Consider the following 11,543-nt stretch of genomic DNA (forward strand, 5'->3'; position numbering starts at 1 on the left):
ATCTCCTGACCTGGTGATCTGCCCGCCCTGGCCTCCCAAAGTGCTGAGATTGCAGGTGTGAGCCACCGCGCCTGGCCACTACACACTTTTTAATGACCAGATCTCACAAGAACTCAGTCACTATCTCAACCAAGGCGGATGCTGCTAAACCATTCATGAGAAACCGTCCCCATGATCCGCCCCCATGATCCAATCACCTCCCACGAGGCCCCACCTCCAACATCGGGGATTACAACAGAGACACAGATCCAAACCATATCAAACTCTATAAAAATGTTATGAACTGCATGTTGGCATCATCTCAAAATCCACATGTTGAGGCCGCGTGTGGTACCTCACACCTGTCATCCCAGCACTTTGGGAGACTGAGGCAGGCGGATCACCTGAGGCCAGGAGTTCGAGACCAGCCTGGGGGGGATCCCCATCTCTACTAAAAATACAAAAATTAGCTGGATGTGGTGGCACACATGCCTGTAGTACCAGCTGCTCGGGAGGCTGAGGCAGGAGAATCACTTGAACCTGGGAGGCGCAGGTTGCAGTGAACCAAGATCGCGCCACTGCACTCCAGCCTGAGTGATAACAGCAAGACTCCGTCTCACTGAAAAAAAAAAAAAAAATCCACATGTTGAAATCCTCACTCCCCAATGTGATAGTATTAGGAGGTGGGGCCTCTGGAAAATGACAAGGTCATGAAGGTAGAGCCCTCACAAATGGGATTAGTGCCCCTAGAAGAAGAGGCCAGAGAGCTCCTTCTGCCATGTGAGTCTATAAGAAGTCTGCCATCTCCCACCTGGGAACAAATCTGACTGTGCTGACACTTTGATCTTGACTTCCAGCCTCCAGAACTGTAGGAAATACATTTTTGTGTTTTTTTTTTTCTTTCCAAAATTCTTTTTGGGTTCTATAAATTTCTGTGGTTTATAGGCCACCTAGTCTAGGCTAAAGTGCAGTGGCAGGGTCATGGCTCACACAGCCTCCATCTCCCAAGCTCAGGTGATCCTCCCACCTTGGCCTCCAGAGTAGCTGGTACTACAGGGTTTTGCCACCACACCCAACTAATTTTTGTATTCCTTTGTTCAAAAGATGGTTGCAGTGAGCTGAGCCAACATAGCAAAACTTGTCTCTACTAAAAATAGAAAAATTAGCCAGGCACAGTAGCACCTACCTATAACCCCAGCTACTCGGGAGGCTGAGGAAGGAGAATCACTTGATCCTGGGAGGCGAAGGTTGCAGTGAGCCAAGATCACGCAACTGTACTCTAGCCTGGGCAATAGAGTGAGACTCTGTCTCAAAAAAATTATTATTATTAAATTATTAACTATTGTCACCCTGCTGTGCTATCAAATATTAGGCCTTATTCATTCTAACTATTTTTTGGTACCCATTAACCATCCCAACCTCCTCCCCACCTGCCTACTCCCCTTCCCAGCCTCTGGTAACCATCTTCCTACTCTCTATGTCCAAGAGTTCAATTGTTTTGATTTTTTGATCCCACAAATAAGTGAGCACATGCAATGTTTGTCTTTCTGTGCCTGGCTTATTTCACTTAATAGAATGATCTCCAGTTCCATCCATGTTGTTGCAAATGACAGAATCTCAGTCTTTTTTTTTTTTTTTTTTTTTTTTTTAGATGGAGCCTCGCTGTGTTGCCAGGCTGGAGTGCAATGGTGCAATCTCAGCTCACTGCAACCTCTGTTTCCCAGGTTCAAGCAATTCTCCTGCCTCAGCCTCCCAAGTAGCTGGGACTACAGGCACCCAACACCACACCCGGCTAATTTTTGTATTTTTAGTAGAGACGGGGTTTCACCATATTGGCCAGGATGGTCTCGAACTCCTGGTCTCCTGATCCACCCGCCTCAGCCTCCCAAAGTGCTGGGATTACAGGCATGAGCCACTGTGCCTGGCCAGAATATCAGTCTTTTTATGGCTGAACAGTACTATGGCATTTTATAAGAGTAGTGTGAACAGGCTAAGACAATTTGATCATAATTTTGCATCAACGTTAAATTTCCTTTTCCCCCATCTCCTCTCTCACATTTAACAAATGACCTGCCTATGTTACCATTTCCAGCTAGGTATTTTTAGAATAATTTTTTTCACTGTGGTAAAACACACATCAAATGTACTATCCTAACCATTTTTAAGCATACAATTTGCTGTCATTAATTACATTCACCTTCTTTTGTGTGTGTGTGTGTGTGTGTGTGTGTGTCTCTGTGTTGTGTGTGTGTGTGTGAGAGATGGAGTCTCACTCTGTTGCCTAGGCTGGAATGCAATGGTGCAATCTCGGCTCACCACAACCTCCACCTCCTGGGTTCAAGCGATTCTCCTGCCTCAGCCTCCTGAGTAGCTGGGATTACAGGCATGCACCACCACACCTGGCTAATTTTGTAATTTTAGTAGAGATGGGGTTTCTCCATGTTGGTCAGTCTGGTCTTGAACTCCCTACCTCAGGTGATCCGCCTGCCTCGGCCTCCCAAAGTGTTGGGATTACAGGCATGAGCCACTGCGCTCAGCCCTACATTCACCTTCTTATACCATCGCCACCACCATCCATCTCCAGAACTCTTTTCATCTTGCAAAACTGAAACCCTGTCCCTATTAAACACTAATTCCCCATTCCCTACCCACCCCCACGTGCCTCTGGCAGCCACCACTTCACTTCCCGTCTCTATGGATTTGACTCCTCGAGGGACCTCAGATAAGTGGAATCATACAGTATTTGTCCCCTTGGGGCTGATTTCATTTAGCATAATGAATGTCCTTGTGGTTCATCCAGGCTGCCACGTGTGCCAGAGAATTTCCTTCCTTTTTAAAGCTAAATTTCTTTTTTTTTTTTTTTTTTTTTAGATGGAGTCTTACTCTGTCGCCCAGCAGGCTAGAGTGCAGTGGCGTGATCTCAGCTCGCTGCACCCTCCGCCTCCCGGATTCAAGCAATTCTCGTGCCTCAGCCTCTTAAGTAGCTAGGATTACAGGCATGCGCCACCATGTCCGGTTAATTTTGCATTTTTAGTAGAGACAGGGTTTCACCATCTTGGCCAGGCTGGTCTCGAACTCTTGACCTGAGATGACCCACCCGCCTCAGCCTCCCAAAGTGCTGAGATTACAGGCGTGAGCCACAGTGCCCGGCCTAAATTTCCTTATTTTGATCTCATTGCATAAGAGAGTGCGCTGAAGGGTTTATGGGTCTAGTGGCCTGATGTCCACAGGCAACTCCCACAGTCCAGGAGGTGAAGGGCAGCCCTGACCCTACAAGGCACCTACAGCTCCGGCTCGCCTGCAGCCCTATCCTTGGAATCCCAAGAGAGCTACTCCCTTGATAACTGTGATGGCAGCCTCAAAAGTAGCTTCTGTCCCTTTATTTTCTGCCCTCTGGAGCCCAAATCATGCCACCCTCAGTTTAATGGCCCTTAATGGTGCCATAGAGGCCACAGAACAGTGGTTGGGTGTGCTCGGGACTCATTGGGACCAGGCTCAGTATCCTCTCCACACCCAGCCTGTGTTGCAACCTCACCAGACCCTGCCCTGGGTCCCTGCACTTCACCCCCCAATGCCCTCATTCTTCCTTTCCTCACCCTGGAAAACTCTTATTCATCCTGAAGAGCCCACTTACATGCTGCAACCTCCAAGGCTTGTCCTGTCCTGTCATGGACACCTGTGGTTTCTGCCCATCCAGCATCTAGCCCTACTCATTCTTCCCCACCCCACCTCCTGAGACAAGGTCTCCCTCTGTCACCCAGGCTGGAATGCAGTGGCACCATCATAGCTCACTGTAACCTCAATCTCCCAGGCTCAGGTGATCCTCCCATCTCAGCCTCCAAAGTAGCTGGGACTACAGACATAAGCCACCACACCTGGCTAATTTTTAAATTTTTTGTACAGACAGGGTCTTGCTATGTTGCCCAGACTGGTCTGAAACTCCTGGGCTGAAGCAATCCTCCCGCCACAGCCTTCCAAGTAGCTGGGACTATAGGTACGTGCTACCATGCCCAGCTAATTTTTTGCCCTTTTTTGGAGAGACAGGGTTTCACCATGTCGTCCAGGTTGGTCTTGAACTCCTGGGCTCTAGTGGTCTTCCAGCTCAGCCTCCCAAAGTGCTGGGACTACAGGCTTGAGCCATGATACCTGGCCTCAACAAGGTTTTTTAATGCATCAATGAACCAACTAACCAGCTGTGGGTAGTGGACAAGCCAGGGATGCCCACTACATGCCAGACCATGCTGGCCCCTTGGGGAGTCCTGCTCTGAGTCCCACTCCTGCTCTGAGTGGCTTGCAGTCTGGCTGGGGAGAGGTATGCAAAGCTGAAGGACATGTGGGGCCATCCCCTGCTCATTCTTGAAGGATCCTGAAAGGCCCGGGACTTGGGACAAGCCTGGAAGGGTGGGCTGTGCCTGGATGAATCTGAAGATGTGTTTCTGCACTGCTGATGAAGTGGGGGTTTCCAGGCAAATCTCACTTCCTATTTCTCCCTGCATATTCTTCAACTCAGCTCTTCCATCAAGGAGGAAAGCAACACACTGAGACCTGCTGGTGCTGAAAGAACAGCTCCCCCCAGGCAGAGGCAGGGCAGCCACTGCCCCAACCTCCACCCAACACTGCATGGTATCAGCCCATCATTTATTTGGCACCTACTGTATACCACTCTGCATGCATTTCCTCACAGTTAGTCCTACCAAGAAGGCATCCTTTTTTTGTTTTTTAGACTCTCATAGGAGCATGAACCCTATTGTGAACTGCACATGTGGGGATCTCAGTTGCGTGCTCTGTATGAGATTTTTTTTTTTTTTTGAGACAGAGTCTTGCTCTGTTGCCTAGGCTGGAGTGCAGTGGCACAATCCTGGATCACTGCAGCCTCCACCTCCTGGGTTCAAGCAATTCTCCTGCCTCAGCCTCCTGAGTAGCTGGGATTACAGACACCCACCACCACACCTGGCTGATTTTTGTATTTTTAGTAGAGAAGGGGTTCACCATGCTGGCCAGGCTGGTCTCGAACTCCTGGCCTCAAGTGATCTGCCCGCTTCAGCCTCCCAAAGTGTTGGGATTACAGGCGTGAGCCGCCACACCTTGCCTTTGTTTGTTTGTTTTTTTGTTTGTTTGGCTGGTTTTTTAGAGACATGGTCTCGATATAATGGTCAGGGTGGTCTCGAACTCCTGGCCTCAAGTAATCCACCGGGATTACAGGCAGGAGACACCATGCCCAGCCAAAGAAGGCATCTTAATCCTTGTTTCCTCTATGCCTACAGCTCCCCATCTCACCTGACTGTATTCCTATCTGAAGTGTTATCACATAGTTATTATCTGTTGTCCGCTTCCCAGAGAAGAATGTGAGCTCCAGGAGGGCAGGGAATTGTCCTGGTCAGCACCACCTGGCTACTTCCAATAGGTGCACATGGCAGCTGGAAACACCATCAATATCAACACATTCCTACAATTCCTGAACTCCTGCAGGTGTTGGGCTACACATGACTTGTATAAAACCCGATTCCAATTCTTTCCACTGGCAACTAGATGGACATTGAACCCTCAGCCTAAGTGGTTTCATTTTCATGTGATTCAGTCTCTTTTTTTTTTTTTTTTTAAGACGGAGTCTCACTCTGTTGCCCAGGCCGGAGTGCAGTGGCAAGATCTTGGCTCACTGCAACCTCCACCTCCCAAGTTCAAGCAATTCTCCTGCCTCAGCCTCCCGAGTAGCTGGGACTACAGGTGCGTGCCACCACACCCGGCTAATTTTTGTATTTTTAGTAGAGACGGGGTTTCGCCATGTTGGTCAGGCTGGTCTCGAACTCCTGACCTCAGGTGATCCACCTGCCTTGGCTTCCCAAAGTGCTGGAATTACAGGCGTGAGGCACCACACCCGGCCTCAGTCTCATTTTCACAAAACATTTTGGTTTTATTGAACTACTTTGGACTTTAAATTTTTATAGTTGTTCATCTTAAATTTACATTTTGCCTTTTATTGTATTTTTTAGAGATGGAGTTGTTCTGTCACCCAGGTTTGAGTGCAGTGGTGGGATCATAGCTCAATGCAGCCTTGAACTCCCGGGCTCAAGGGATCCTCCTACCTCAGCCTCCTGAGTAGCTGGGACCGCAGGCACACAACCATGCCCAGCTAATTTTTTTCTTTTTGGAGAGGCGGGGATCTCACTTTGTTGTCGAGGCTGGTCTCAAACTCCTGGCCTCTAGAGATCCTCCCATCTCAGCCTCCCAAAGCACTGGGGTTACAGGCTTGAGCCACTGCACCCAGACAGTTAGGCTTCTTATGCACTGCATATCAAAGTCGTATCTCATTTTGCATTGTCTTGATTACCACTGAGAGGGAGCAGTTCTTCACATGCTCAACTGTGTTCTCTTCCAAGAAATCCCTGTCCATGTCTTTTACATTTTCTATTGGGTTATTTGTCTTTTTCTATTTCTTATTCTCTCTATGTTTTGAATATTAATTACTTGTTGGTTAAAGGTGTTGCAAATATGTCCTTCACACTGTGGCTTGTCTTCTACTTTCTTCATGGCATTTTTGATTAACAGAAACTTAATCTTTTTTTCTTTTTTTGAGACGGGATCTCCCTCTGTCACCCAGGCTGGAGTGCGGGAGCTCAGTCTCAGCTCATTTGCAGCCTCAATCCCCAGGCTCAAGCAAGCCTCCCACCTTAGCCTCCTGATAACTGGGACTACAGGAGCACTTCACCATGCCCAGCTGATTGTTTGTATTTTTTGTAGAGATGGGGTTCCACCATGTTGCCCAAGCTGGTCTTGAACTCCCAGACTCAGGTGCTCCTCCCACCTCAGCCTCCCAAAATGTTGGGATTACAGGCATAAGTCACCTTCCCCAGGCTGAAACTTAATTTTTAATGTAGTCAAGTTCATCAATCTTTTTTTTTATGATTTGTACTTTATGTGCCTTCAGAAACCTTACTCCAAAGTTCAAAAGTTATTCTTTTATAGATTCTCAAAGTTTTCAACTTTTTTATTTATTTCACGTTTACATCTTTCATCCCTCTAAAAGTGTCTTTTCTGTATGGTGTGAGGTAGGGTTCCTGTTCCACTGTTCTCATCTGAATAGTGAATTGTCTCAGTACCATTTATCCAATAGACCATCCTTGCCTAGGTTTATCAGCAACACCGTCTTTGGTAAAAATAAAATGCCTTTTAAAAAGTTGAGATGGGATCTTGCTATGTTGCCCAGAGTGTTCTCAATCTCCTGGCCTCAAGTGATCCTCCTGCCTTGGCCTCAGGTGTAGCTGGGATTACAGACACGTGCTACCACACACAGCTTAAAATGCCTTTACATGCATGAATCTATTTCAGGCCTCTTTATTCTGCTCCACTGGTCAATTTGCCCAACCATGCACCAACACCATACTGTCTTAATTCTTACAGCTTTATGATATGAATGTTTCTTGATGTACAAAAACCATTCCAGGTGACCAGGTGGTTACTTACGTCAAAGACTCTAGGTTAGAAACTAGCAGTTAGCTGGCCCTACCATCCACTGAGAAACAGAGACTCCAAGAAGGAGAGCATTTTTTTACAATGTCATACAGCATTTAATTTGGAATACCCATCTCTCACCACAGAAGATACCAATATGGTAGACACAATCTACATGTGATTATTGAGTACTTGGAATTGACTAGCCCAAATTCAGACAGGCTGTAAGTATAAAATTTACATTAGATGAAGACTTGTGGTGAAAAAAATGTAAAATATCTCATAAATAATTTGTTCATATTCATTGCATATTGATATAATAATGCTTTGGATATAAAGAGCTAACTAAAATATATTCTAAAAATTATAATAATTTCACCTGTTTATTTGTACTTTCTTATAACAAGATGGAATATTAGGCACACATTAAATTGAGTGTCTACTAGAAAATTTAAAGCTGGCCGGGCGTGGTGGCTCACTCCTATAATCCCAGCACTTTGGGAGGCCAAGGTGGGTGGATCATTTGAGGTCAGGAGTTCGAGACCAGCCTGGCCAATATGGTGAAACCCTACCTCTACTAAAAATACAAAAATTAGCCAGGCGTGGTTGTGGGCATCTGTAGTCCCAGCCACTTGGGAGGCTGAGGCAGGAGAATCGCTTAAACCTGGGAGGTGGAGGTTGTAGTGAGCAGAGATTGCGCCATTGCACTCCAGCCTGGGTGACAGAGTGAGACTCCATCTCAAAACTAAATAAATAAAATAAAGCCACCTCTGTGGCTTGTATATTACTCATGGACAGCCCTGGATTATACCATTAAATTCATTCAATCAGCTGGGTGCAGTGGCTCATGCCTGTAATCCCAACACTTCAGGAGGCTGAGGCAGGAGGATCACTTGAGCCTAGGAGTTCAAGACCTGCCTGGGCAACATAGTGAGACCCCATCTTTACAAATACTTTTTTTTTTTTAATTAGCCAGGCATGGAGGTGCACACCTGTAGTCCCAGCTACTAGGGAGGCTGAGATGGAGAATCATGTTTGCCTAGGAGTTTGAGGCTGCAGTGAGCTATGATCACACCACTGCATTCCAGCCTGGGCGACAGTAAGATCCTATCTTTAAAAAAAAATCACTTAAGAAGCCTTTATTACGGACCTAATTTGTGGACTGTGCAGTTGTAACGACTGCACAACGAGGAAGGGAACAGAAATAGAACTAATCCATGCGATCCATTTCCTCCCTGGACCCATCACCCATAGAAGCTGGATTGGCCCAAGTGTGAAAGACTGGCCCATGCTCCAGCTCCAGATCCCTATTCCAACTCCAGAGCAGCCAGCACAAGTGTCCACATCTAGAGACCATTTAGACCAGCTCTCCTGACTTTACAAATCAACCCGCTGGGGTCAAGAGAGGTTTAGACATCTACCAAGGTCACACAGCAGGTGTAGGAAAGGCCCAGGCTGGTTGCTGAGACTTCAGAGCTCCTTCCCTTCATGTCCACGTCGGCAGCCTTCAACCCAGGGTTTCTCCCTTTCCCGTGAACAGTCCACCAACTTATGTCTCACAAAATCCCCTGGAGCCAGCCTTTACAAGTCCAAGTGCTCACTTTGGGAGGCCGAGGTGAGAGGATCACTTGAGCCCAGGAGTTCAAGACCAGCTTGGGCAACATGGCAAGACCCTGCCTCTACTAAAAATACAAAAATTAGCCAGGCGTGCTGGCGGGCGACTGTAGTCCCAGCTACTCAGAAGGCTGAGGCAGGTGAATCACTTGAACCCGGGGGATGGAGGTTGCAGTGAGCTGAGATCACACCATTGCACTCCGGAGTGGGCAACGGAGTGAGACTCCGTCTCAAAAAAAAAATATATATATATATATACAAAAATTATCTGGGTATGGTGGTGGTCCACACCTGGAATCCCAGCTACTCTGGAGGCTGAGGCAGGAGGATAGCTCAAGCCCAGGAATTTGAGGCTGTAGTGAACCATGAAGTGCCACTGCACTCCAGCCTTAGTCTGGGTGACAGAACGAGACTCTGTCTCAAAGAAAAAAAACAAAGGCCGGGGGTGGTGGGTCACGCCTGTAATCCCAGCACTTTGGGAGGCCGAGGTGGGGGGATCACGACGTCAGGAGATTGAGACCATCCTGGCTAACATGGTGAAACCCCGTCTCTACTAAAAATACAAAAAATTAGCCGGGCATGGTGGCAGGTGCCTGTAGTCCCAGCTACTCGGGAGGCTGAGGCAGGAGAATTGCTTGAAGCCAGGAGGCGGAGGTTGCAGTGGGCCGAGATCACGCCATTGCACTCCAGCCTGGGCAACCAGAGCGAGACTCCATCTCAAAAAAAAAAAAAAAGTAAGTCCTGTCCAGTCCTACAATCTGGCCAACAGCAAATCCACAAGAACTCATCCTCAAGTCCTTCCCAAGTGCATCACATCTCCCGGTGGGATTCCCCAAGTTTAGGAAAGATAGACTCATCACGTCCCCCAGGGGGAAACAGAGGGTGAGACTGAGGGGGAAGGAAGGGCTCCGTCCTGTCCACCAGCCTTCCCTACCCTGGACACCATCCTAGCCCAGAGCTTCTGTTGTCAAGCTGTGCTCAATCTCACCAGAACTTGTAGAGACTTCAGGGGCACCAGGGGACTCTTAACAACCAGTTGCAAGTAACAAGCCACACTGATGTGAGTAGGAAAAATACTGCCAAGCCATCTCCCACTTACTACCCACTGGAGCCTCAGCACACACCAGGCCCCTCTGTTCACCAAGGCAGGGGACCCCAGGTGGCAGGGGGGGAAAGATGACCTGGAGGACAGCCTGGTGCCCCCTTCAAAGAGGCCCCCAGGGGCTGCTCCCACCAGAACAGTCTGTGCTCCCGGAAGACCACTGGGGACTGAGGAGCAACTTTAGGAGGGGATTTTACATGCCAGCTTCCAGGCAAGCACACCTCCCAACAAAATCTTAAAGATATGTAAAAGGAGAAACCCCCTCCCCACGCCCACCTTCTTCACTGGAATTCCAAGCAACAGGAGCCTAACTTCTCAGATATCACAGTGTCTGTCAATCACCATTTTACAAAAGAGACCGAGGTTCTGAGGGGACCACGGAGTTCCTACTATGAAAAGACCAGGATGTACAGGTGCCCCGCCCCCCCACCCGAGCCTCAGTTTCTCCATCTGAAAAGAGCACTTACTCTTTCCTCCCGTGGACAGAGGTGGTACCAACGCCTTTTACCATGAACAAGAGCGCCCAAGAGAGACCAAGCGTAACTGCCCGAGCGTAACTGGCCTGGGCTCCAGGCGCTGTGCAAAGTGCTTTGCAAGGACCAGCTCGCTTAATCCTCACGGCGACCCAGGACACGGGGACTCGCATAACCCCCGTTTTGCAAACGTGGAAATGAGGTTCAGAGAAGTGAAGCGACTTGCCCAGTGGCACCCAGCGAGGAGGGGCGGGCGCCCCGGTTACTCCATCCCAGCGAGAAGGCGAGGCTGCCTGGGTCCTGGTTTTCTCGGGCGGGGGTCAGGGGTCCGCCGATCCCCTCTAGCGCTCCGGGCGGCGGGGCCCGAGAACCAAGGTGGCCCCCGCGGTCCCTGCCGCCGCACGCCGCTCCCTCCCTCCCTCCCCGCGGACCCCCGCGGCCGCCGCTCACCTCGCGTATTTCGTCTTCTGGAAATCCAGCAGCCGGGGGGCGAACATCGCGGCGCTTCCATGGGAATCTGGCCCCGGGCTCAGAGCGCGGGCAGCTGGCAGAGCCTGGGGGGCGCGGCGGCGGCAGCAGCAGGTTGGAGGGCGCGCGGCGGGGGCCAAGGGGACCTGGTCGGCGTCCGGAGCCGGAGCCGGAGCCGGAGCCCGAGCCCGAGCCGGAGCGGGAGGCGCCCGGAGCCGCCGACGCCAAATCCCGAGCAGATGGTGGCGGGGGCGGGGCGGGCGGGGGCGCGGGGGGGCTCAGGGGCTCGCGCCGCCAATCGCCTAAGCCCGGCCCTCCTCTCTCCCGCGGACCCCGCCGCCTCCGCTGGGGTGGGAGGAGGGTCATGGGGAGATGGGGGTGGGAGACGTGGCGGTGAGGAGGTGGGGGTGAGGAAGTGGGCGTAAGGAGTGAGGGCGGGGCGGGGGGGGGTCTTGGCC

General features: G+C 49.8%; 1 protein-coding gene across 2 annotated transcripts in view; it reads right to left on the minus strand.

The window, feature by feature from the left end:
* MMD2 (monocyte to macrophage differentiation associated 2) overlaps positions 1 to 11,296 on the minus strand; it is a 65,449-nt gene extending 54,153 nt beyond the window's left edge. The window contains exon 1 of one of the 2 annotated variants that reach the window (XM_058442339.1): positions 11,068 to 11,278. In XM_058442339.1, coding sequence (XP_058298322.1) covers positions 11,068 to 11,114 — 47 coding nt within the window. In that variant the 5' untranslated portion in view covers positions 11,115 to 11,278. Of the gene's footprint in view, positions 1 to 11,067 lie in introns of both variants that reach the window. The other variant, XM_032755789.2, reaches the window with a different exon arrangement.
* Positions 11,297 to 11,543: the final 247 nt, after the last annotated feature.

Source organism: Hylobates moloch, unplaced genomic scaffold, assembly GCF_009828535.3.
Source record: "Hylobates moloch isolate HMO894 unplaced genomic scaffold, HMol_V3 SCAFFOLD_1, whole genome shotgun sequence".
Taxonomy (NCBI): domain Eukaryota; kingdom Metazoa; phylum Chordata; class Mammalia; order Primates; family Hylobatidae; genus Hylobates; species Hylobates moloch.